Source organism: Amblyraja radiata, chromosome 12 (assembly GCF_010909765.2).
Source record: "Amblyraja radiata isolate CabotCenter1 chromosome 12, sAmbRad1.1.pri, whole genome shotgun sequence".
In the NCBI taxonomy this organism is placed as follows: domain Eukaryota; kingdom Metazoa; phylum Chordata; class Chondrichthyes; order Rajiformes; family Rajidae; genus Amblyraja; species Amblyraja radiata.
The window spans coordinates 13,231,215-13,259,124 of record NC_045967.1 but is presented as its reverse complement, the minus strand read 5'-3'; the positions used below and the strand labels follow the sequence as shown (position 1 = coordinate 13,259,124).

General features: G+C 41.2%; 1 protein-coding gene across 1 annotated transcript in view; it reads left to right on the top strand.

Moving 5' to 3' along the window:
• tbc1d8b (TBC1 domain family member 8B) overlaps nucleotides 1-27,910 on the top strand; it is a 68,722-nt gene that overhangs the window by 35,008 nt on the left and 5,804 nt on the right. The window contains exons 12-19 of the mRNA XM_033030263.1: nucleotides 7,921-8,206; nucleotides 9,958-10,087; nucleotides 11,277-11,375; nucleotides 14,133-14,201; nucleotides 19,119-19,359; nucleotides 21,777-21,842; nucleotides 23,561-23,650; nucleotides 24,940-25,043. Coding sequence (XP_032886154.1) covers nucleotides 7,921-8,206; nucleotides 9,958-10,087; nucleotides 11,277-11,375; nucleotides 14,133-14,201; nucleotides 19,119-19,359; nucleotides 21,777-21,842; nucleotides 23,561-23,650; nucleotides 24,940-25,043 — 1,085 coding nt within the window. The remainder of the gene's footprint in view (nucleotides 1-7,920; nucleotides 8,207-9,957; nucleotides 10,088-11,276; nucleotides 11,376-14,132; nucleotides 14,202-19,118; nucleotides 19,360-21,776; nucleotides 21,843-23,560; nucleotides 23,651-24,939; nucleotides 25,044-27,910) is intronic.

Here is a 27,910-nt window from a genome sequence, read left to right as displayed (position 1 = left end):
CCTCAACAAGAGCCTATAGTAGGCACACAGGATTCATGAGTTCAGAAATTATTGAAATAATTTAATTGAAATTATAGGAGCAGAATTAGGCCATTCGGCTCATAAAGTCTACTCCACCATTCAAACATGGCTGATTTATCTTTCCCTCTCAACCCCATTCTCTTGCCTTCTCCCCTGACACCTGTACTAGTCAAGTGATTGGTGATTGAGTTATTTAACTCTATGTTAAAGTTAAGAATAATTTTACTATACGTTAAAGTTAAGAATAATAAATGCTCATCGTGAGTGTCCTCCAACAATAAGCTTATAACTGCTGGATGTACTTTGCATAGAAGCATCCTCAAGATGAATATGCAGCAGATGTTACCATGAGTATTTTTCAAAATTTTATATTCAGCTGTGGAGCACTTCTGAAGTTTGTTGGATTAAGTTATCTGTTTGGGCCCAATCTTTATTCGTTCAATGGTAACACCATATTATTATGACTATTTGGTATAACTAAATGGCGGTCACGGTGGCGCAGCGGTTGAGTTGCTGCCTTACAGGGAATGCAACGCCAGAGATCCGAGTTCAATCCTGAATACGTGTGCTGTCTGTAGGGAGTTTGTACATTCTCCCCGTGACCTGCGTGGGTTTTCTCCGAGATCTTCGGTTTCCTCCCACACTCCAAAGACGTACAGGTTTGTAGGTTAATTGGCTTGGTAAATGTAAAAATTGTCCCTAGTGGGTATAGGATAATGTTAATGTGCGGGGATCGCTGGTCGGCATGGGCAGAAGGGTCTGTTTCCGTGCTGTATCTCTAAACTAAACCAACCAAAACTTTTAAAACATTTACTTTGTAAACCACAATTGAGCGATTGCTTTTTGGGAAGAATATTTGACCACTTCATGCCACCTACCTCCAACAGTTTTGATCTAATTCACTCACCTAGTATGTTTTGTGAGTTAAATTTGGAATTGACTTGCCTATTCTCTGAATGTCCTCTCCATCCTTTGCTGCATCATGTCCCTATCATTATTACCCTCATCAAGTTTCTCTATTTCATATTCATTAAGACAATGAAAATGATGAATAACTCATGATAGGTCCATATCAGCTTAAAATAACCTTTTACAAATGTGTATGCAGTTGAAACCTTGTTTTTCACTGATTTATATGCTGAAATATTCCTCTTTGTGGCTTGCAACACATGCTGGTCAGGTCACACCAATATGGAAGCAATTGTTCTTCCCTTATTCTGCAGCATTCAGAGACTTATTTAGAAGTCTGCTTGGAAAGTTAAACGTATGTTCATCTCAACCTTTGTCTCTCACAATTCCTCTTCACTCATCAGCTTAGTTTTGAGTTTCAATGATTCGGAGTATGGAATTTTTTTCAAAGGAAAATGCTTTCCTTGGACTTGGCCCCTTGCAGGCCTTTGAGATATCTGCAAGCCTCCTTTTCTACGTTGTTGCACCACTGATTTCCATCATTCCATTTTTGGGAGCCATCGCTGCATCTATCCAAACTCCAAGCTCTGATGTTCTCCCTCTGTCCTTGCTTCTTTCTTGTGTTCCGCTTTTTTTTTTTAAGGTCATAAGGGATAGGAGCAGAATTAAGCCATTCGGCCCATCAAGTCTGGCTGATCTCTCTCTCTCCTAACCCCATTTTCCTGCCTTCTCCCCATAACCCCTGACACCCATACTAATCAAGAATCTATCTATCTCTGCCTTAAAATCTATCACGTCATTATCTTAGTTATTGAACGTCATGCACTATTGCTCCCATAAAGGCGCTTACTAATGTTTCTACTAATTTACAATTTATGCATTTATTTTTTTGTGATATGTACAAAGCCCAGTAAATGTTGATGCAGTCTTCAGTAGAAGAAGTAGAATTGCCAAAAACAATAAGAGAATTAGCAGCAAAGTGCTGGAGTAAGTCAGCTGGTCAGGCAGCATCTCTGAGGAAAAAGGATGAAAAGGGGTTCCGACCCAAAAGGATGAAAAGGGGTTCCGACCCATCTTTTTTCTTCAGAGATACTGCCTGACCCGCTGAGTTACTCCAGCACTTTGTGTCCTCTTCGGAATTAAACAGCATCTGCAGTTCCTTTCTACACAATGGAATTAACAAATCCGGTTTTGAATGCAAATTGGAATTTTAGATTTTATTGCAGTCTGGCTCTTAAACTAAAGTCAGTGATGAAAGAAATATCATAAGTAGCTTGGTTGCTTTATAAACAAGGTTTAACTGCCAAAGGTTGAGAACAATTTTGCTGGTGATATTGTAGATACATTGCTAATCTCCAGTAATTAGACCAATTCTCGCCATTTGCTCCAAACAGCTCAAGTGCAGCCTTGGTTGGATCAGGCTGTTGTTATCTGTCAAAGGTTGAGCTCGCATTGGTGACAGAGATTTGTTAATAATGATCAGCCCTGAGATGTTTTGGTGTCTTGCTTGGATCAAATCCTTTCCCTCCCAAGGGCAAAGTACATCTGATTCCTCCCTGGAGATGATTACTAATTTCTCCCAGAATAACTGTTCACGTAATAGCTGAGAATGTCCTTCCAGGCTGTGATCACCCATCTCACAAGTACTGATTAACTGAAAACAGTACCCTAGCCAGTAACTAGCCTGGGTTTGGCACAGATACACTTTGGGCTTAATTTCCCCACATATGGTGCTGATGTACTTGTGGCATCTTTGATATATGCTGAATCATAGGACACTTTTTGTATTAACACTGATTCAGATACATACACAATTACTAGATGGAGACACAAGGAATTGCAGATACCCAACCCCATCTCTTTCCTGTGTCCCCACAGCACATCCATTTCTCCCATAACCTCACTCTTCGTTCCCCTCCACCTATATCCCTTCCTTCACATTTCCTTCCTCGTCTTTCCTTATCTGACAGCTTTTTGTCTCCCTTTTATCTCTAACCTTTGTCCATCTATCTGTCAAACCACCCTTCCCCTCACCTGTATCCGCCTACCACTTGCCAGGCTTTGTCCCACCCTCACCTCTTTTCTAATTGTCTCACCCCTACTACAAGCATTCTGAAGAAAGGTCCCTTCGAGTTTCACTGTACCTTAATTGGTACATGTGGCAATAAAATACCTTTGAACCGTTGACCAGAAACGTCACCTGCTTTGTGCTTGACTCAAGATTAATTAATAATTTGCATCTTGATTCCTGTTTTGGATGCCTAATCATTCTTTGTCCACCACCAAACAATCTGCCTGACATACAATGTACAGTGTTTAACCATAAAAATGCAAAGCTCTTTTTTTTTCAGATCACGTACAATGTCAGTACAGGTGCACAACCTTTTATCCGAAAGCCTTGGGACCAGACACTTTTCGTAATTCAGAATTTTTCGGCTTTTTGATAATTTGATAGTGGCAGTTCGCCCACAGCCCGAGCTGCGCCACCCCAAGAACAAGACGTACCTTGCACACCATCAGCTTCTGCCCCTACGGGGAGCGTGTTCCTCTGGAGTTGGAGCGGGGCTGGGCTGGAGTTGCTGATCTGGGATCTCCGTGCTTGCAGTGGGCCTGGGGGTCGGTGTCCCGATGAGGGGGCGCAGCTCGGGCTGTGGGCGAACTGCCACTTGTCGCCGTAGCGGCCCATCGGGGAGCGACTTCTGGTGGTCCTGACGTCTCTCAGCTCCTGTCCAGGGGGGTGGCCGGAGACGTCAGGACCAACAGGAACCCGCTCCCCGATGGGCCGCTACAACGACAAGTGGCAGTTCGCCCACAGCCCGAGCTGCGCCCCCTCATCCGCAACCCGGGTTCCTCTGGAGTTGGAGCGGGGCTGGGCTAGAGTTGCAGCTGGCTGTGAGTCTCTGGGATCTCCGTGCTTGCAGTCGGTGTCCCGTTGGTCCTGACGTCTCCGGCCACCCCCCTGGACTGGAGCTGAGACTGGGAACTGTACCGCCCTTGCCCCCTCCCTCTGCAACTGCAAACAACCCCACAGTTCCCAGTCTCAGCTCCTGTACAGGGGGGTGGCCGGAGACGTCACAGCCCGAGCTGCGCCCCCTCATCCGCAACCCCAAGAACAAGATGTACCTTGCACACCATCAGCTTCTGTCCCTACGGGGAGCGTGTTCCTCTGGAATTGGAACGGGGCTGGGCTGCTGCTGGCCGTGGGTCTCTGGGATCTCAGTGCTTGCAGTGGGCCTGGAGGTCGGTGTCCCGTTGGTCCTGACGTCTCCGGTGACTGGCACTGACCTGCTGGCATCGCCGACGTGAAGACAGTGCAAAGCCCCCGCGCCGGTGCAATGGGCGGGGAGCTGGAGAGGGGAGGGAAGGGGTCACACACATGGCCGGGAAGCAGAGGGGTGTAGGTGGGGTGAAACTGAAGGGAGCGACAATCTGCTGCTGCCTGCCCGCTGAGTTAAAAAGTTCCCATGCAAGACTCACGATACACTGTGTATCGTGAGTCTACCGTGGGAACTTTGTAACTCAGCGGGCAGGCAGCAACAGATTGTCAATTATTAACCCTCCCGCGCAATATACCCTCACCTTCTCTTTTATGAATGGGGATTTAGTTCCCCTTTCTTCGAGGACCGACCGGAGGTTCCGCTGTCACCTCTGCGGGCCGCCCTCGGTGAACGTCTTCAAGGACCTTTCTTCAAGGACCGAAAAAATGTCCGCTATTCGGAGCTTTTCGTTATTTGGAACTTCGGATAAAAGGTTGTGCACCTGTATATGTAAAATGAGTGCATGGAAAAGTAACAGCCGGTACTATAAATGTGACATTTCTTCTTAATTCATTTGCATTTGAATAATAAGCTTCTGTTGCTGGCTCTGCATGTATGTTTTGAGTTGCTTTATCTTAGAAAGTGTATAGTTCCATTGAAATGGAAGCCTGCCAGCAAAAAGCCTTTTGTTTTGAGTTTGACAAAATTGTTCTTGTGAAATTTGTCCTTATATTAGAGCTGCTGTGATGTAGAAAACTTTAAAGTGCAAATTTCTGTTGCTGAGTGCTGTAAAAAGAATCTGTGGCCTGTTCAGAATTTATTCCAATGGCAAGTCTACAATAGGTTTCCCAATATTTCAATGTGTAAAGTGCGGCACAGTGGCACAGCGGCTGATTTGCTGCTTGACAGCGCCCGAGTGCCGGGTTCCATCCTGACTACGAGTGCTGTCTGTATGGAGTTTACTTCTTACGCCACATTTGGTGTTTCTCAATCTGTGATGCTGCTCTTTATTACATTCTTTCTGGAAATCTAATTATATTCCATCTACATGTTTCTATTTAGCAACATCAAATGTTATTCCAATGTATTTCAATAGTTGGGCAATCATCATTTTCCTTTCAGCAAACTATTGACTTTACCTGATTATCTTAACTATTTTTTCTAGGGTTCTGTCCCTCGGGACCTGTTGTCCATTCCCTCCACTGATGCCGCCTGACTCGTTGAGTTCCTCCAGCATATTGTGTTTTGATCAAGATTCCAGTATCTGTAGTTTCTTGCCTCCATCTTTGTCTCCTTTTTGGAATAAATGATTTACATTTGCTATTTTCTAATCTAATTAATTATTTGCAGAATTTTGGAACATTTAAATACACCAGCTATCTCACCAGCTCTTTTAAAATAGGATTTCAATTTATTTTAAAATACTTCCTTATTAATCCTTCTTTAGCCACTCTACTTTTTAAAAAAAATTCTGTCCAATCCTATAACCTGCTATCAGTCTTTGCATAATTAAATGCTGTAACTTTGTTTAAAAACTATTTTAACTATAAAGTTAATCATACCATTAAGTTATTAAAAGCACTTAAAGCCAATTATGAGCATCTCAGTTAATTTGTAAAATATCAATTGTCCAAACACTAATACCAGATTCAGATTTTCAGCGTCTTTGGTAGTGCTACATGCAACCCAATCAAGGGTTGGTGGCCTCTAAACTATAACATTCCACTGCTATATTTCAGTCAGAATCACAGCCCTTCCATGTGTTGCACCCTCGTGTGCATTAATTTTAATCCTGCAGGTTGGAGGATGTAAAATGAAATTACCATTGCAACAAACTCACTCGTGTCAAGCTAACCCGTCTGAAAGACAAGAGATTGCATTTCAGCATGATGTGAATCTCTTAATTTCCTAGGTGCTTGTTTAATGAATATGGATCATTTATGTGTGTGTGTGTGTTTGTGTATATAGTGAAATAGCTGTTCCACAGCCTGCATTACAAAGATAAAACATTTTCCCAGTATTTGCATGGGACTTGTAAATATGTCTCAATTTTTTTTCTGCCTGATAAAATCTAATACTAAAGCAATATAATGTTCAGTTACATGTTTTGCTTCTGCCTCACGTCACTGTACTTTCCTCGTGTCCAAATGAATGACTATCTTGTTTGTAATAATTAATCCTGTCCAAACACATAAATGCATTGAGTGTATTAGTGTTGGTGAGTATGGTATTTAACCTTTTGTTAAAATTCTGATTACTGGGAGAAGTGCAGTTTTTGCGCCTGATCAAAGAACAGTCACTAATTACTATTTAAATTTAAATTTCAAAACTAAACTTTCTTCATAACAAATACAGAAGCAAACAGTCCAAAGTTCCTGAATGCATTCTTAAGAGGCTGTCCCACTTGGTTGACCTAATCCGCGAGTTCTGGCGAGTTTGCCCTCGACTCATACTCGCAGCATGGTCAACACGAGGTCCTAGGAGGTCTTTGTAACTCTCCTTCATGCTCGAGAGTAGTCCCCGTGTACTCAAGGCCTCAGCTAGGTTGCGCCGTATTTTTCAACATGTTGAAAAATGCCCGCGAGTTTAAAAAAAAGGTCGCCATGGAAAAAATTGATACTTTTTTTACTCGTAGGTTTAGTCGTAGTAGGTCGGCATGTTAGTCGTAGGTAATCGAGGGTAGTCGAAGGCAGTCGTAAATAGTCTTCATCATAGTCGAAGGGGATCGAAGGAGGTCGTCTTCATTCTCCACTATTCGGTGTCCAATTTTCCCAAAGCTAGTCGAAGCTAGTCTTCAACATAGTAGAAGGAGGTCGAAGGAGGTCTTCTATACAGTCGAAGGAGGTCTTCAACATGAAATTTTTTCAAACTCTCCTAAACTCTTCTAAACTCGCCAATTAGGTCACCCAAGTGGGACAGCCCCTTTAGTGTCAGTCAGTAAATTATGTGGCTGGGTTCTCCACTGGACTTCGCTCTTCAATGTCTAGTAGTGGAACAACCCTACATTTTTCCCACGGTGTCCATGCATTGGCTGCACTGGATTTCAGTGCGTCCCTCAACGCTATCTCTTGCAATCAGGAACGTGCCAGTTGGCATTTGAATGAATATTTTGGACTTGAAGGGTACAAGATGGCACCTTGTTTATGAAATCAGTGGCCCACTATCTTACACTCTTATACTTAGCAAGAATGTGCCTAATGTATAGCTTGATTGTCACTGAACCTATATGCAAAAATAGAGACCGTTTTGGGGTACATGTGAGAATAAAGTACCGTTGAACCATTACTTGTGCTCGCCATCCTATTGCATAACTGGACAACAAATTATTAAACCCCAGTCAGAGAACTGGAGCTATAATGAACATTAGCTCCTGCACTCCATACAAAATTGTGAGCACTGGCCATCCCATGCAAGGGTAATATCTAACCTCAAAGTAACCAGGGATTGTAGCAATAATGTCAATTAGTTGACATGACTTTGGGCTCTTGATTATTTAAAGGCAACAGGGAATTTTATTTTAGGGAATTTGTTACATGTTGAATTATTGATTCCAAACTAACGTGCCATGAAATCCTTAGACAAATATAGATGTAAGTATTATAAGCCCTGCCTACGGGCTCCTAATAGCTTAAGGTGAATTTGAAGTGCTTTAAAAAAAAAAAAAAGCAATTGGATTCCAAGAACCAGTGTCGCTGAAAAATAATGGTGTCCTGCATTATTGCTGTTTTAACAGGAGCTCTGGTGGACCAGGCAGTGTTTGAAGAATTTATCCGAAGCCACCTTCCTCAGTTGACTGACCACATCACGGACATGACTTTTTTTTCATCCGTTTCCCTGTCCTGGTTCCTCACCATCTTCATTTCTGTGCTGCCCATCGAGAGCGCAGTAAATGTTGTGGACTGTTTTTTCTACGATGGGATCAAGGCGATCCTGCAGCTGGGCCTGGCAATACTGGACTACAACCTGGACAAGCTGCTGCTCTGCAAAGATGATGCTGAGGCAGTCACCATTTTAAACAAGTATGGCACTTAATATTCGTCTTTGTAGCTTTCGCCAAGAATTATAGTATTCTTTTTACGTTATCAAACCTATCATGAATTCTAGTGCAAACACTGTAAGTGATACCACCCATGTAAACAATGTAATTGCATTCCTCTGTCAGTGGTGTTAATGCGGATCTTGTGATTAATTTGTGTAGTGTAGATGAGTTTTTATATTTTGAATGCATGTGTATTTGGAGTCTTATCAACCCACACAGATCCATTATAATTTTTTTTCCCCTTACAACTTGCTTTGTTGGCAGTCATCCCAGCCATATAGTTGGGTTCTGAATAAAGAACAGGAATGGGTATGTAGATGCCCATGATGGAGCTGATGCCAAATTTACCTAATCTCCTCTGCCTGCATGTGATTCATATGCCTCCATTCCATACATATCCATTATCTAAAGGCCTCTTAAACGCCACTAAGATATCTGCCTCCGCCACTACCACTGACAGCATCCTTCCAAGCATCCACCACTCACTATGTAAAAACAAAAATTTGCCCCCGTACATCTCTTTTAAACCAGATGCTTGATTACTGCCCTGCAGAATTTTTTCCCATACAGAATGAGGGAATGTGCCTTCAGAATTTATGTAAGTCAGGTGGTGGTGAGGAGGCACATAAGCCAGAATGTATAGTTTGTCTATGCATACTCAACATTGATCCCACTCAGTACAAAATTGATTTAGCTCGACCACAGGCCACAGTGGCGAAGAGGTAGAGTTGCTGTCTTGCAGCATCAGAGATCCGTCCTGAACACGGATGCTGGACCAAAGCTCTCGGGAGTTCCTCAGGGCGACCTTTGAACAACAGGGAGAGGAGGGAGGGGTGGGAGGTGACATCAGTCGCAGCGCGAGCAGACGGCAGATCCATTGTCATGCCATCAGCAAAAAAAACCAGTTGTTTTAAATTAAAAGTTGGATCGGATTTGTGAACATTTTAATTAATTACTCAAGAAATAAAGCAGGAAATTTTCAGGTTAGCCGGTTTTTGACTCCAGGGGGTAGATCTCTACTAGAGATAACTTTTTCCCGTTAGCGAGTCGTTTCTTCGAGTAGATGTGATCACACACAAACAAACACACACACACACACACACACACACACACACACACACACACACACACACACACACACACACACACACACACACACACACACCGGGTGCTATTGGTGTGGAGTTTGCATGTTCTCCCTTTAACCGTGTGGATTTCTTCCATGTGCTCCAGTTTATTCCCACATCCCAAAGACATGCAGGTTTGCAGATTGTAGAAACAATCTACAGATTGCAGAGATGCTGAATGGACACGAAAGGACACAAAATGCTGGAGTAACTTAACGGGTCGGGCAGCATCGTGGTCGGGACCCTTCTTCCGTCTAAAGAAGGGACCCGACCCAACAAGTCACCTATCCATGTTCCTCAGAGATATTGCCTGAACCACAGAGTTACACTAGCACTTTGTCTCCTTTTGGGTTTGCAGGTTAATTGATCGCTGTAAAATTGCCCCCAGTGTGTAGGGAGTGGACGAGAAAATGGGATAACATAGAAATAGTCTGAACGGGTGATCGATGGTCAACATGAACTCGGCGGGCCGAAGTTTTCATGCCGTATCTAAATTAAACTAAATAAATATCCAGTATGCATGGTTTCATAATTTTGATTTCAGATTGGCTGCATTTTTGGCTTTACTACTTCTTTCAGTAAGCAGTATTACATTGCTTTGTAGATTTTTTGATAATGTCACCAACAAGGACAGCCCTTTGCCACCAATGGTGCACCATCCCCCTGTAGGTTGTGACAACCAGCCTCCCCATCCCAAAGTGGACATAACTGAACTTATCCACGAATCCAACGAGGTAGGTGAAACAGTTTGATGTAACCACTGTGTATACATTTACAAATTATAATGCAGTAAAATTAGGAATGCCTGCCTGAAAGAAAGGAGCTAAAAGAAAGGAGCAGCACTGAACCTTAGACTAGAACATTTTCAGCATCCCCTTCCACAGGACACTGGCTTAATTTCTCCAAATGAGTCTCCTCTCCCCCAGGGACCTTATCCACAGTAGTGGACTGGCCAGGGTGTCAGCTTGCCCGATGGCAAGTGGGCCCCTGATGAAGTGGGCCCCTTTTGTCTCCTGGCAACCAATATTTTTAGACCCAGTCCGCCACTGCTTATCCATGCTCTACAAACAAACTTTAGCACCATCAATGTAGCCTTCAAAAATGAATAGAAAGTTGTAAAGTTCTGCTACCTGAGTTTTTAAATCTGCTGCAATGTGGATTTGCATTATGATCAAAAATAGTCGTCTGGCCCAGAGTTTTCCTTCAACAAGTATCTTTGCCTATGGAGTATCGCTGATTTTTTCAAAAGGCAGACAAAATCACATTTATTTAGCGCCTCTTTCAGCCTGAGTGTTTTACACCTAATGAAGGGCTTTTGAAGTTTAGTCATTGTTGTTGAGCGAGAATTGTTATAGTGACTTATCGAGCAGTTCTCAAGATTTTGGTTGAGTGATGAATATCAACCAGGGCATGGTCGATATACCCAAAATGTGCACTCTCTATTTCATAGTTTAAAATTGTGCTGAAAGATGGAAAATTTTAGCAGGTGTATTTGTTAGAGTTTTGAGGTTTTGAATTAAAAATATTGCCGGTGAAAAATAGTCCTAATTCCATTGGATTTAACACCTGTAGTATTTCTGGTCATGGCAAGTTCCAGTCAAAATTTATTGAGTGGCTGCATTTCATTCCTTCCCTTGTGACATTTCTCCTCTCTCTGTTATGTAACTAAGGTCCAGATATTCCTTCAAAACATCAGTGACTTGATTGTTTTCTTCTGTCCTCTGTCACCTCTGGATGACTTTCCAATTGTTTCCTCATTTGTAGTCCATCAGCAATCAATAAAATGCATTCATCTAGGTTCCCTGTAACCTGTCAGGTTAAATCATCAACCATTATTTCAAGTATTTATGGCAAAATATATATGTTTTTTAAACTGTTTTTACTTTTAAGCACAATAAAAGTATTGAAATATTTTTGTTGCAGAAATATGGTGAGATTCAATCGATGGAAGTTGAAAGTATGCGACGTAGGAACAGGTTGTATGTGATTCAGACTCTGGAAGACACCACAAAACAAAATGTGGTAAATTCTCTCATATTCAAGGCATTTTTCACATGCTCATTGAACATTTTTCTTAAGTGGTAGTGGTTTTTGTGGGTATATTTTACAGATATATATATATTTTTTTTAATTCAGTCTTGGAAGTCTGGCCGTCATTTGCTAATTTCCTTATTGCTACATCTGCACCATTCCCGAGACGGCAGTGGTGAGGTGTAATGATGAAATGCTGCAGCTATGAATTAAGCAGGACTATTAAAACTGATAACTTGTCAAGTGTGCATAATTTTAACAGCTCATCGTTCTCACCCCTGCACGGATGTCCTGAGGTTGAGACGATTGACTCCAACGGCTATGACATGTTAAATTAGTTCCATTAGTTCCTCGTGTTCCATTGACCAACTTAAGAACACAACTTCATTGACCTGCATTCACTTGAGTCTACAGGCTGTTAATGAGAAGCTTAAGCTATTTTTAGCATAAACTGAGAGATTAGATTCCTGCTAATGTTTTAGAAAATGTTATTTGAATGAATTCCAACAAACAAATATTTTTAATGTAATTGAGAGAAATGGACAACTCTCAAGCCAAATGATGCGATAAAAACAAAACCGGCAATTGTCAGAGATCTGTATAAAATTATATAACTATAATTCTGGAAATACCCAGCAGGGCAAGTAGCATCTATGGAGAGAAACAAAATTGTTGCTTCAATCTGATACTTTCGGTTAAAATTTCAGATTGATGGAAGTTCATCGACCTGATACATTAACTGTTTCTCTCTCTGTAGATACTGCCTAGCCTGACGTGTATTTCCAGCAGTTTAGTTTTAATTTAGTGTGTATGTTTATCATTAGATATAGGTATATTGTCACGTGTGCCGAGGTTTTGTTTTGCATGGTGTCCGAACAGATCAGGTATACCGTATATAGATACAATCAATTCAAACTCGGCTACAATAGGTAGAGCAAAGGGGAAGATACAGAGTGCAAAATATAGTTCTCAGCATTGTAGCGCATCCGTTCCATGGACAGAGTGCACTGTCCTCAATGGGGTAGAGGTGAATCAGATGGTGTCCTAACTTATGGAAGGACCATTCAGAAGCCTGATAACAGTGGTGAAGAAGCTGTTCCTGAGTCTGGTGATGCGTACTTTCAAGCTCTTGTATTTTTTGCCACACAGGAGCAGCGAGAAGGAGGAATAATCGGGGCGGGACAAGTCTTTGATTATGTTGGCTGCCTTTCCGAGGCAGCGTGAAGTGTAAATGGAATATTTGGTGGGAAGTCTGGTCTGTGAGATGGACGGGGCTATATCTACAACTCCCTCCAATTTCTTGCAGATAGTTTACATTGTGGAGAAATCTCATTCCTTTTAGATCCACTTGTCAACCTACTTGCCCACATTTACTTATTTTCTCAATGTCTCCACTACTGCGATTACGATGACGTGAGAACAATATTCATTGCATAGGTGTTTATCGCATTAGGGTGGCACAGTGGCGCAGCGGTAGGGCTGCTGCCTTACAGCACCAGAGACCCAGGTTCGATCCTGACTAGGGGTGCTGTCTGTTTGCTCTGCCTGTGTGTGCGTGGGTTTTCTCCGGGTGTTCAGGTTTCCTCTTATTGCCAAAGGCATGCAGCTTGTAGGTTAATTGGCTTTGGTAAAAATCTATGAATCGTCTCCAGCGTGTAGGACAGTGCTAGTGTACGGGGTGATCTCTGGTCGGCGCAGACTCAGTGGGGTGAAGGGCCTGTTTCTGCGTAGTATATCTAAAGTACGCCCTGTTGCTTAGCAACTGTGACATACAATCATATAGATATGTAGGAAAAGACTGCTTGTTCTTCAAAGCATGCCCTGAGCTGTGGTGCAATTTATCTGCTTCCTACTTTCCATAAGTCACCGGCAATCGTTCATTTAACAATCTCTGAAAGAGACAAATGAGATTATAGGCTTTTTTTTTGGAGGAGGTGGGGGGTGAGGGAGACATTTCTGTGAATTTCTTACTGAAATGTATTTCTTCTCAGTCAAGTGCCATTAAGGAACTTTTGGGATATTGGGACGACTGGATAGCCGACGTCTGTCCCACTTAAAGTACAGCCACCTGCTGCTTTGAGGAAATGTTTTGAATGCTTGAAGCACAGATTAAAATAAAAAAGAAAACAATTCTACTGTTCCTCTTTCACTTTTGGGGCTCGTTGTCTGGCACCTTTGTATTTTGTATTGCGTAAGAGAAAGAAAGCATGTCTTTTAGAGTGGTTTATTGAAATGTATTAGTACAGAAACGTTAAAGTTTATGCTCTGTTAATATGGTTGTCATTCCTTAGATTATTTGCAGGCAGTTACTCTGCCCAACATAATAACACGTCTTATTTATTATTGAGGTTGATGGCGGACTGCATAATGATCAATGACTCTTTATTGCTAGCTTTCATCATTGTTTTTTCCATGGAACCATTTTGTCCATTTTATGTTGCATGAGTTTCCAATTCTATCATTGTAATGATCATAATTACAGTGTGGTTCATCAAACCAAGTATCTTTGACATGCAGTATTCACTAAAACCCCTGTCAAGTGAAGAAAGTTAGATGTTCCACCAGAATGATAACTGTATTGATCAAAGGGTTTATTTAAAAAAAAAAGTTAATCATAACTTAATTTTAGATATCATGTAAATGATTGACCTTGGTCTGGCCTGATTAAAGTTTGGCTGTGTTGTGCATGTCTGATTTGAATATGTTGTGCTGTATTTGACATTTATAACACTTTTGTCTGTGTTTTAGCTGCGGGTTGTATCTCAGGAAGTGATGTTCCACACTAAAGATTTGGAAGACCTCTTTGAACTATTTAAGGTCAATACATATCCATTCCTTACTGTAAATTGCGGAAATTGTTTAGTCAAATTCTGTCGCACCCTCATTTTGTACTTGGAGTACATATGTAAAATCTTGCAACAAGCAGACATCTGTTATGTCCTATCTATAAAAGTGTAAGAATGTGGCACCTTAGAAGTGTGCTACTTCAGGACTTCACACTGCATAAGATCAAACCTGTGACTCAATCACTTCACTCTTGTTACCATTGAAATCAAAGTTAGAAAATCAATAGGTTCTGTTGAACTGAAAGCAAATCATTTGTGAACAATTATTTGACAATTTCTGACCACCATTTTTACATTTGTTGAAGTTTGTGTATGCAACTGATAATAACATTAATAACAAGATGCAGCAGGAGAAAAACACTCATGGTACTAAACCTACCCTTTGAAATCCCAGTCGCTCCATTAAGGAAGGATGTGGAGGCTTTGGAGAGGGTACAGAAGAGGTTTACCAGATGCTTCCTAGAATAGCTATAATAAGAGATTGGAAACACTTGGATTGTTTTCTCTGGAATGTCGGAGGCTAAGGGGAGACGTGATAGAAGTATATACAATTTTGAGAGGCATAGATAGAGTAGATAGTTGGAACTTTTTTTCCCCAGGGTGGAAATGTCAAAGACTAGAAGGCATAGCTTTAAGGTGTGAGGGGAAAACGTTAAAGGAGATGTGTGGGGCAGTTTATTTTACACAGAAAGTGGTGGGTGTCTGGAACATGCTGCCAGGGTGGTGGTGGAGGCAGACACGATAGTGGTATTTAATAGACTTTTGGATAGGCGCATGGATATACAGGGAATGGAGGCATATGAGACATGTGCAGGCAGAGGAAATTAATTTAATCTGCCATCATTTTTGGCATGGACATTGTGAGCCAAAGAGCCTGTTCTTGTATTCTATTGTTCTATGTTCTCTGAAACTCCTTGAAATGTTTCTGTACAGAAACGCCCTTCTCAAGTGTCCATTATTTTAATGTATTTCTTCTCCATCTTCGATTATTGTTCCATTAGATGTAAACATTCTAAGCTCTTTAATTCTTTGTCTTAATTTTTTCACATCCTTAACTATCGTTCCTCTTTGTTCCCTCGATCAAGCTTTTTGTCTGCCATAATATTTCCTTTCTTGGCTTGGTACCATAAATTATTTATTTCTTGGTTCCAAAAGAAAGTAACTTGCTTACTTTGGGTATTTGTATTTAAAAAAAAAAATTCAAAATAGACTCTGTTCAAGTAAATAAATAATACAGGAACTGCGTAAAAAAATTGAATCCAACATTTTCGGAGGCTATACATATATTCAATACTGTTTACCCAAATCACACAATTTTATCCCACACCCTTGCCTCCCATGTAGCCCCCTGGTGTGAAATCCCTTCCCTTATTTTGAGGGGCGTCTCCACCACACCCTGCCCCCATGTCCAGCGGCGGAAGGACTCTAGACTCTCGCCTTCCCCCATAGAACCTTGGCGTTGGCTGCACCGAGCTTCAGTGCGTCCCTCAGCACGTACTCCTGCAGTCTGCAGCGGGCCAGTCAGCAACATTCCCTGACGGACATCTCGCCCTGCTGGGAGGTCAACAAGGTTTGGGCAGACCAAAGGGTAGCAATGTTACAAAATTTTGAGATTTTAAAAATCAAGTCTGTAATTTATCCCATCAGATAAAGCATAAAAATAAGTTTAATTTGACACCTAATTCACTTTCATATCTCAAGTATTTAAAAAGTTATGGCCATTTTCATACTCGGAAATGAGCATCTTGTTCCCTATTGATTTTCTATGGACATAACAAAAAAGTTGTGATCGTGAACAGTCAAAAGCCCATAACTTTCTTAAAAATTAAGAGAACTGAATGAAATTTTCAGTTATCATAGATTGAAGCATTCTGAAACAAATATAAAATAATCTTACTTGGATGACCTGAAATTAAAGCATATAATTAGTTAGTTACCTAATTGTAGCTAATTTCAGACTTCAATTACTAGATCTAAACATCTATCCATTTCTTAATAAATGATTAACATTTTTAAATAGCCTAAATGTCCAAATAATATTCACAAATAATTCACAATAAAAAATGATTTTAAAATCTCATTTACATTAATTTATAGGCCAAATGGAAGGAATTCAGTGTTCAATTGCTGTAAATAAATGCCCATTTAAATCAGCTTTCCAGTGGGTCCCTGTGGAACGCGCTGGTTTAGAACGTTCACATTGCGGTAGATTTGTGCCCCAAATGCCCAGAAAAATACTGCGCGATATAATGGACCCAAAATGAGCTACTCGCAATATTAAACTTTGTATAAAGGGATCTTTAGAAGCCCTTTTTAATGTAAAAATATACAACCCACCTTCTGCTATTTGCTTTATGAGACCCTGCGGTTGCTGGCGGTCGCGGGTTTAGAGATTGATTTTTAAACTACTGTAACTATTATTCAAGGCCTTTAAACCTAATAATAGCTTTTGCGACGGGGTCTTTCAGCGATTTTTCGTTAATAATTAACTAGGCTGAACATCTTCGATTTGAACAGCCTAGAGAAAATCGCGTTTTAAACCCGCCCCCTCTAAACGGCGCCAAAATCGCGCACACCCGCAGCGGCAGATTTTCAAAGACGCTTCAGGTAGGCTTTGCAACATACCTACAAAGGGTGTCTTTCACCGGCAGCACTTGATGTCCGTCTATGAATGTGTCCCTGGGAACAGTCCGTAAATCACAGAGTCCTCCGTGATGGAGCTGTTCGCAATAAATTGTTACAGGGACACTTGGTATTTGTATTTTTTATTTTATTTCAAAGTAGACTTTATTCGAGAAATAAATATATACAATACATGATCCTTACAAAAACTCCACTCCGATATTTTTGGAGGCTATACATACATACAATACTATTTCCCCAAATCACAAGTTTACCTCACACCTCATGTGGCCCACTGGCGTGGAATCTCTTCCCTTATTTTGAGGTGCGTCCCTCCCACACCCTGCCCCCCATGTCCAGCAGCGGAAGGACCCTAGACTGTCGCCCTCCCCCACAGAGCCTTGGTGTCAGGGCGTCCCTCAGCTCATACTCCTGTACTCTGCAGCGGGGGTATTTGTTTTGATGCAGCAGTTGAAGTAGAAGCTTCCATTTGTACCTTTGTTGACATTGTTAGATTGTACCAAAGCTGAAATAATAAGCCTTTGCGTAAGGGTGAATTTTAGTACTTAAGATGTAATTTTGCAATGCAGACTTTTGAAAGGTTAAATTACAAACTTTTTGCGTAATTTTAGTAAATGTTGTCTTATAAATGCTTTAAGTGCATGTACTACTTAAAAAATACAAGAAATAGAAAGAGGAGTGGGCCCCTCTTGCATTTTCTGCCATTCGACAAGGTCTTTTACCTTCATGCAGACACCGGAAATTGTAGATGCCAGAATCTAACATAGAATACAAAGTGCTGGAATAATCGGCCAGGTAGCATCTCTGGAGGACAAGGATTGGTGGCATTGCAGGTCAGGATCCTTCTTCAAACTCAAGAAGGTTCCTGACCCAAAATTTCAAGAATTTCCATGTCCTCCAGAGATGCTGCCTGACCTGCCGAGTTACTCCAGCACTTTGTGTTATTTTATCCCTGTGTCACTTTCCTATGCCAAATCTCTTTTGTATCAAAATTTATGTTTTGAATAAACTTTGAGCTTTCATGAGCTTCTTGGGAAGAGAATTGCAAAGGTTCACTGCTCTCCACACAAAAAATATATATATCCTCATCTGTTCTCAAAATCCTATACCTTGCATTAATGCAGTGAACCCAAGTTCTAGAAATACCAGGCAGAGGAAATGTAATTTGAAGGAAGACTATTAATGACGATTAATGAAGAGCAGAATTGCACCACATTCACATTTTGTTTGTATTTGTTAATTTGTGGCTGATATCTTCAGTAATAAAGCCAATGGATTGCATGCGTTCAGTCAATGCTGATAACTGGTTTCCAGTGTGGACTTCTTAATTTCCATTTATGATTTCCTTCCATTTAGTCATTCTAATATTTTGAGATGTCTGGGCATGTGGTTTATTGGGTCATCTGTAGTTTTGAGAGAGGCCCGCATAACTGGTGGAACAGACTCGAGGGTCCATGTGGCTACCTTGTGTTACAATGAGGCACAATACCGTGGAGACACGGTGACCCTTCGGGAAGCAGTGCTGTGTATATATCACTTGTAATCAAGTACGCTACTATTGGGAACCATGACATACACACAATAGCAAAATACTGTGAATGCTAGAAATATGAATAAAATAAATATGTAAAATGCAACTACCAGGAATTTGCAGTTGAACATATCAAATCTGAGAAATTGGAGATCACAAAATTTTAAATTGCCTATTGTTTTCAGTTTTCTGTGTTTAATACAGGTAATGATATTTTGTTGTTTTATTTAATTTAGTATTGTTCTCATCAACATGACACATTTGTGCATTTAACGTCCCTAAACATTAACAGTTCATTAAGCAGTATTTGAATAATATTCTCTTGAGCTATAAATCAGATTTAGATTAAGCAGTGCATCATGACATTTTAATAATTTGGTTGTATCTCTGAAATGCCATTATTATTATTACTGGCTCCTTTTCAATAGATGTGCAGAATATCTTTTGTGGGTTTAATGCAACATCTTCTAAGAAATAATAATAATTATTATTATATTATTATTATTAAACTTATGTAGCAGTGTTCATTGTGACTGGAGTGTTTAAGAAAGAACTGCAGATGCTGGAAAAATCGAGAGAAGACGAAAAATGCTGGAGAAACTCTGCGGGTGAGGCAGCATCTATGGAGACGAGGAATAGGCGACGTTTCGGGTCGAGACCCTGACTGGAGTAATCGTTTTTGATCTCAGCCTTAAATATTTTTCCTTTTTGCAGCGGGAGCATTTCCTGAGTTGCTACTGGATTCCACACAGTCCAGCGCTCAAACATCACGACTCCAGTCTACCATATCTAGAGCAGTATCAGATCGACAGTAAGCAGTACTGCAGGCTGTTCAAGCACTTGAGTCCGTGGTCACATTCTGCAAATGTAGATTCATTAGCAAAGTGGAGTTTTCGGCTTCTGGATGAAAATTCTGAGAGTCTCATCAATTTCAAGGAATTTGCGTCTGTCCTAGGTAATACACTTCAATCTTTTTTAGAGCTTCTGATTAAAAAACAAATTAAATCACCATGTGCAATCAAAGAACGTGTGCAATTTGGGATCTCAAGTAATTTCGTTTAATTTGGAGATACAGTGTAGAAACAGGCCCTTTGGCCCACTGAGTTCCCGCTGACCAATAGACACCTGTACACTGGTTCTATCCTACAAACTAGGGACAAATTTTACAGAAACCAATTAACCTATAAACCTGCACATCTTTGGAATGTGAGAGGAAACCGGAGCACCCGGAGAAAACCCATGTGGTCACAGGGAGAATGTGCAAACTCCATACAGACAGCACCAGTAATCAGGATGGAACTGCAGTCTCTGGTGCTGCAAGGCAGCAACTCTACCACTGTGACATTGTGCCGCCCTCCGTTGTGCCACTGTGCCGTCCTAATTTAAAGCACAACTATTCATACTGCCTTAAATAGTTAAAGCTAAAGTATTTGAACCAGCAATCATGGGACACTCTAAAGAAGTATGATTTATTCAGTAGATTTTTGATTTCTTTGCAAAATTAACATGGGTGTCTCACCTGTTTTATCTTTAAATATCCGATACTAGAATATGCTGCTACTGCTGAGTCGTGCAGAGCAGGTTGTGTTTCATCAGCACCTCTTCTTTCGAGAAGGAGCATTGTTAGTCTCAGTCAAATGACATTTGCGCTTGTGCCATTTAACAGTGGGAGCTTGAATACATTCTGAGTTTACGTTCATATTTGTATTCAGTGACGTTGTTAGTGTGCGCCTCACTTCTGACCCTACACATCTCCCAACAATGCACCAGACAAGTGGTTGCAGGTTAAGATACAATATGGATACTGGTGGCAATGAGTTACTCTCTAACTCGAGTTACAGTGCCTTTAGCCCAGAGTTACTAGCCTTCTATTGTGATGATTGATTGCTGAAATTTGCTGTTTTTATAGTTTGGGCACTGACGTACACAAGGTGTGCAACATGATTGGAGACAAGGAACTGCAGACTCTGGCTCACCAACAAAAAAACCCAAAGTGCTGGAGTAACTCAATGGGTTCAGGCAACATTTACTGCAAGCAGACCCGTTGAGTTACTCCAGTAATTTGTGTTTTATATAGACAATAGGTGCAGCAGTAGGCCATTCGGCCCTTCGAGCCAGCACTGCCATTCAATGTGATCATGGCTGATCATCCCCAATCAGTACCCCGTTCCTGCCTTCTCCCCATCTCCCCTGACTCCGCTCTCTTTAAGAGCCCTATCTAGCTCTCTCTTGAAAGTATCCAGAGAACCTGCCTCCACCACCCTCTGAGGCGGAGAATTCTACAGACCCACAACTGTCTGTGTGAAAAAGTGTTTCCTCGTCTCCGTTCTAAATGGCTGCTCCTTATTCTTTTTGTGTTACATGATTGTTAAGATAAATTCAGAACTACTCTTAACTAGAAGAGTGCAGGGCAAGGGGACATAATAACACAATTTATATCTGGAAACACCCCATGAACAATAGATGTTTTCCTCTAAAGTCTGTGAATGCCGGGTCAATTAAAATGTTGGTCTGGTTGATTTTAAAGATGTTTGAAGCAATGTTAAGAAAATAGTCTATGTTCTATTTTCACTTAATTGCATTGCCGTGCCTCATCCCTTCTGATTTATTTAGAGTCATACAGCATGGTAATGGTCATCCATGCTGACCAAGATGCCCCATCTAAGCTAGTCCCATTTGCCCCAAATCCCTCTAAACTTTCCTATCCGTGTACTTGTCTAAGTGTCTTTCAAGTCTGAGGGTCGGCACAGTGGCACAACGGTAGAATTGCTGCCTTACAGCAATTCGATCCGATTACGGGTGCTGTATGTACAGAGTTTGTACGTTCTCTTTTTAACCGCGTGGGTTTTCTCCTGATGCTCCAGTTTCCGCCCACACTCAAAAGATGTACTGATTTAAAGGTTCATTTGCTTCGGTAAAATTGTAAATTGTCTCTAGTGTGCAGGATAGTGTTAGTGTGCTGATCGGTGATCGGTTAGTCACTGATCGGTGCGGACTTGATGGGCCGAAGGGCCGGTTTCTGCGCTGTATCTCTAAAGTCTAAATTCTATTTTATCTTTAGATTGAATCGTCTTAGAAGTAATGTTGATTTTGGGCACCTCATGCAGGTGTATTATGAAGTAGGGTGAAAACACTGTGGGTGTTTCCACCCTTGCACTGCTTAAAATGTGATTGACTCTTAACTGCACCCTTTAGGTGATGATTCGGAGATGGGCAGTAACTGCTGGTACTACTGGCAATGTCCATGTCCCACAAATTATTTATTTTAATGCAAAGCGGTTTATCATTATTCTGGTGTTAAATCTTTAATTAAAATGTGAAAAGGTTTTGAGGTCATCGAGTAATGCATTTGCTAATTCTGTTCTATTGCAGATGTGATGTACAATGGATCATTTACAGACAAACTGAAATTACTTTTTAAATTACATATTCCGCCAGGTAAATCAAGTAATTACTGAAATGCACTTGAGTATTACAAAATTAAATGCAACGAATAATGTTCTCAACCCAAGAAGATTATATTTCACTTTGAGTAATTAGGGTTGATATCAGTTTATATTAGTAAAGATCTATCATTTCATACTTAATAGGCAGTTCCTATTTAAGAATGCAGCAGCATATAATTACCATAGCATTATGCTGAAGGGTAGAGTTGTGAACAGACTCTTGAAAATCACTCACAGAATTGACTTGGATGTGGCAAATTTCATGGCCCAGGTGTGGCAAACAAATGGTCAAATTATTTTGGAGGTGAAATACAAGTCAATAGAAAGGATGTGAGCGATACAAAGAACTGCAGATAGGGTCATACAACATGGAAGCAGGCCCAACTTGCCCACACCAACCAACATGTCCCATCTACACTCGTCCCACCTGCCTGTGTTTGTAAATTGCTCGTTCTAAGCTACCCCCCCAATCTAGTTTCAGTCAAAAATCACTGAGTCAAGCACTTGCGCATCTAAACTTTATTTTGACAAAACACAATTACAGTTCCCACTACTGTGCCTAACCACCGCGGGTTCGATCCTCGTATCTGCCTGATCAAGCCCTCTTGGCCTCGTTCAAACAAAGACACTCCAGAAGTCATGCAGTCCCAAGCGCTCTCCCAGAAGATCGACACAGGACCTCGTGGTAGCGGACTTTTATAGGTCCCCGGACCTCGAGGGGCCGAACCACATGGGGGTGGTCTCTTTACAATCCTGAGAGGAAACGAACATCACAACATGTGCCCTGATATGCAAGAAAACCAGACAAGGCGCAATACTTAATCCAATCAACATCCAGCAAAGTAAAGCTTTGCAACATTATTTACAATGTGTATGTCTGTTTTGCATTCATCCAATCCATTCTATGCATTTTGCACCTAATTGACGGGGTCTGCAGATGTTCCCATTCTCTTCCTGCAGCTCTGATCTCGGCTGTAGACAAACTGGCACCACTCTGCAGCTTGGCCCATTTCTACAGAGAACACTTTTAAATTGACTAAATGACCTAGCAGCCTTTACTCAATTTTAGTGTCCTGGCCTCTCCAATTTGGCTAGGATTAACATGTTTGTACAGAAAAAGACACGAAAAAATGTCCGTTACTCCAGCTCTGTCTTTTTTCAATAGAAGGGCTCATTGTTTATTCATAAAAAATTTTGAGATAACAAAGCAAAATGCCCTATTTTTGCATAGTATCCAACTCAACAGTGTTGCAACTGGCTTGAATATCAACCTTTCAGTTTAGTTGGGAGGCAAAGATGCACCGTGGTTTTGTCTGTTCCTCACTGCAGGCTGGATTGGCGAAATAAGTTAAGCCTTTCAGTCCACAGAAAGGGACTGAGGCATTACTAGGGCGCAGTTTTTTGGCTGAGATACAAGGCTGAGACTGCATCTGTCTTTGGAGAATGGGTAAGTGATTCCATTGCCGTATTTGAACAGCTGCCCCTTGGCCAATCCCACCAAAACAAGTTAACTTGTTGCATGTCATATACAGTGTTTGTAAAATCTTGCACAGTGTAAATTGACTGGGGTGGTTATTGATTTAAACAATGACAACACTTCAGTAATCAATCATCCGTGAAATACTTTGAAATGTCCTCAGGAGGAAGAATAAGTATTTTTTCATAGTTAATTATGGCTATGATTTGACTTTGCTAATCTTTTACTTGCAGCCTTTACTGAAGACGAAGGGGTAATTCCCTCCGCTTCAAAACACCCACAACTTTTTGATGAAGCAGTGACTCGTGGGGATGAGCTTAACGGTTTGTACTTTTTATTTTCTTCAGTTCTGTGGATTTTACATGGCTGGACTGTAAATGGCTGCTTATTTACATTGGGAATAAGGAACTATAGCGAACAGGAAACACAATACACTGCAGGTTTTAAAATCTTGAGCAAAATGAAATAATATATAGGTTGGGCTTATAGTCACTGGAATTTAGGATGAGAGGGCATCTCATAGAAACAATTCTTAAGGGATTGGACAGGCTAGATGCAGGAAAAATGGTCCTGATGTTGGGGGAGTCCAGAACCAGGGGTCACAGTTTAAGAATAAGGGGTAGGCCATTTAGGACTGAGATGAGGAAAAAGTTTTTCACCCAGAGAGTTGTGAATCTGGAATTCTCTGCCACAGTAGGCAGTGGAGGCCAATTCACTGAATCTTTTCTAGAGAGAGTTAGATGTAGCTCTTAGGGCTAATGGAATCAAGGGATATGGGGAGAAAGCAGGAACGGGGTATTGATTTTGGATGATCAGCCATGATCTTATTGAATGGCGACGCTGGCTCAAGGGGCGAATGGCTTACTCCTGCACGTATTTTCTATGTTTCTAAAAACAAAATGCCAGAGGAATTTGGTGGGTCAGGCGGTATCTGTGGTGGGGAAATAGCCTGACGACATTTCGGGGCAGCACCCTTCTTCAAACAGAAGATCCGGAACATCCTCTGTCCACCTCCCTCCCCAGATGTTGTCTGACCCGCAGAGTTCCTCCAGCAGTTTGCTTTTTGTTCAGTACAGTGAGAGGGATTGACATTGTCATCTGCCACAAAGAGCAGGCATTCAGAACGTTTTCTTGAATGCTCATTGCCAGTTTGTGGAATATCAACCCTAGGCTGGTGAGTGACCTGCAGTTGGAGAGGATACAGTAATCAGGGTACATGAAGGTACACATGAGTAGCCGGGAACCATATTAAGAGGCAGAATGCCGTAGTTAATAACCTCTAGATTGTTACCCTATTCGGATTGGCATAGTGCTAATAAGATTAGAGAAATAAATGTGTGGTTTAAATATTAGTGTGTAGAAGTGGTTTCAATTTGGGGTATACTGATAGTAATGCTGGGGAAAGTAAGAGCTGAAGGTCTATACCTGAATCAGGCTAGGATTAGTATTCTAGCAACCTGGATAACGAGAGAAATGGAGAGAATGACATTGTGACAATATTACAGCATGTGGATCAGGAATTGGTGTGCGAAAAGGTGCCAAAGTTTAGTTACATCATTTTAAAATGGTCTCCATTGGTTAATGTTTACTTATTCCTCTTCAATCACCTCAGGAAGTAACAAAGGGAAAATTAATATCCAGACATATTTGAAACAATGGCAAGATGAGCTGGTGCGGAAGGAAGAAAGTATACGAGCCCTGCCGAGGATAAATCAGGTTACAATCCAATATAATTCGCCATTTGTTTGAAACACGTCCTTGTTATTTGTCAAGTGAAAGTTAGACTAGGAACTGGCTTTCCACATTGAGTTTTTATTTCTAGATTATTAGATGAGAGGTCACTTCTAACAATCCTGTTCAAGCCTTAACTTCAAGCTGAAATCTTACCCCCAAATGTCTTTACCTCTCCTCATCTCTTTACTGTTTAAAGCTTGGTGAAATAAGTCAGCTTTTGGATATCTGAAATGATATATGTGGTTGTGGAGTAATACAGCACGGAAACAGACCCTTTGGCCCAACTTGCCCATGCCGAACAAGGTCCACCATCTACACGTCCCACCTGCCTATGTTTTGCCCATATCCATCTAAGCCTTTCCTGTCCATGTACCTGTTCAAATGTGTTTTAAATGCTGTTATAGTACCTTTCCCTGTAGCTCAGGTCCCTAAATGCTGGCAACATCTTTGTAAATCTACTCTGCACTCTTTCCAGCTTAACAACATAATTCCTGTAGCAGTGACCAAAGCTCAACACAATACTCCAACTGAGACCTCACCAATGTCTTGTACAGCTGTAACATAACATTCCAATTGCTATACTCAATATCCTGACCATTGAAGGCCAATGTGCCGAAAGCCACCTTGACTACCCTATCTCCCTGTGAGGCCACTTTCAAGGAACTATGTGCATACACTCCTAAATCCCTCTGCTTTACAACACTCCCCAGGGTCTTTGTCAAATCTTGTTGAACTAAACGCTGATGAAATACCCTCAGACTTCTTGCTATATTGTAGAACCCAAACCAATACAAGTTGTTGGACAATGCATTTAGTTCAGGTTGGGTTTGGATCCATTATATTATTTCATTGATTGCGCGTCGGAACTACAAAGAGCCCACTGCCTCTTCTTGTCCCTGCTATATGGCAGCCTTGCAGGTCCAATCACCCTACAATCCATGTTCCGTGAGCCAAATCAGACTGGAAACGGCATCCAGGTTTCAAGACATGAATCCGAGGGATCCTCTCCCAGTCAGCCTTGACAGCTTTTTAATAGCTGTCTCAGAGTGAGTTTAAAGTGTTCAAATTCATTTCAATAATTGGAAGAAAATATTTCGCCACATGAAATAATTAAAATCATTCAGTAAAATAATGGAAAATGCACTTTCTCACATTTAATTTTTTAATTACAATCAGAATCCTCATCCAAACGATTGAGGCCATGCCCACCCCCCTCCCCATTACAGCACTGAGCCAAGGATTACAGTGGGAGGCGAGACGCAATGGACCTCCAGTTTGCTTCCGATTTCTTCACTGTAGTGTGCAGGCATGAAAACCAGGAACGCCTTGGCCTATATACTGCAGTGAGCTGAAGCTCCGTAGCAAATATCATATGATCCAGCCTAATATACTAGCAGAGTGATTATTGCCAGTTGGATTAAAGTCATAGAATTATTGAACTATGTAGCATGGAAACAGGCCCTTTGACTCAAATTGTCCATGCTAATCCATTTGGCATGTGGGCTGCATTTGCCTGCATTAGATCCATATCCCTCAAAACCCTTCCCGTCTATGTATCTGTACAATTGTATTTTGAAAGTTGTAATCGTATACACTTCTTTAGCTTTCTCTAGCAGTTGTTCCAGATATGTAGTACCCTCTGAGTGAGAAGGTTATCTAAGGTCCCTTGTTAACCTCTTCCCCTCTCACCTTAAGCCTATGCTCTCTGGTTTTAAGATCCTTCACCTTGGGAAAATTACTGTAAACATTCATTTCATCTATGCCCCTCGTGATTCTATATTATTCAATAAGATTCTCCATCGGCATCCTACACTCCAAAGGGAAAAAGGTCCCCTCCAATATCTCCCTATAGCTCAAGCCCGTAGATCCTGGTCACATCTTGGTGAATCTCATCTGCACCTTTTGCAACTTAGTGATATCCTTCCTATAGCTGGGCCAGAATTGCAAACAATGCTTCAGGTATGGTCCCATCAACAACTTGTATCATGATGTCCCAGTATCTTTGTGGAAACCTCCGTTTGAGGAGGTGTCTTTGGCCATGCGTTGGACCAAATGTGTTTAATGGTGATACAGACTCTTTGGCACTAATTCACATGAAGTTGTAGCTTGGCATTGGAGTCTTATTGAAATACCCCCTTTTGGTAACTATTCATTCAGAGCAGACGATATGTTCATGATGTAGGGGGCTCAGAGTAACTAATCCTGTGATTTTATTTTGCTCCATCTGAATTGAAACAGGCTGCTCTTTATGCAGTAGAAGGTGAAATATTTCCAATAGAATATGACTGTAAAAGCAAGGGTTTTGTTGGCACATAGTAATGCTGTACAAGCAGTAATCCAGAAACCTAATGGTCTAATAATCTAGAAACAAGTTTGGATGGCAGTTAGTTAATGACCTGATCATATGAACCCCGTAATACAAACAATAGTAAAGATAACCATGTAAGTACAAAATTGACACATAAATCCGCGAGTCTCATTAATGCCTTAGGAAATCTGTTGTTTTTGCCCAAACAGGCTGATGTATGTCTCCAGATGCACAACATTGTGCTTGACTCAGCTGCCTCCTAGGGCAGCCGAATAAACTACTAAATGCTGATGAGCACCGGAGTGTATTCACCACATAAAATTCTTTGGGCCAACATCATGTTCTCGGGATTGTTAGGTGATGTGAACTAAATACTGGCCTTTCCACTGATGTTGACCCCATGAATGAATTAGAAGAAATGTACAAGGGCGGCACAGTGGCGCTGCGGTGGAGTTGCTACCTTACAGTGCCAGAGAACCAGGTTCAATCCTGACTACAGGTGCTGTCAGTACGGAATTGGGTGGGTTTTCTCAAGGTGCTC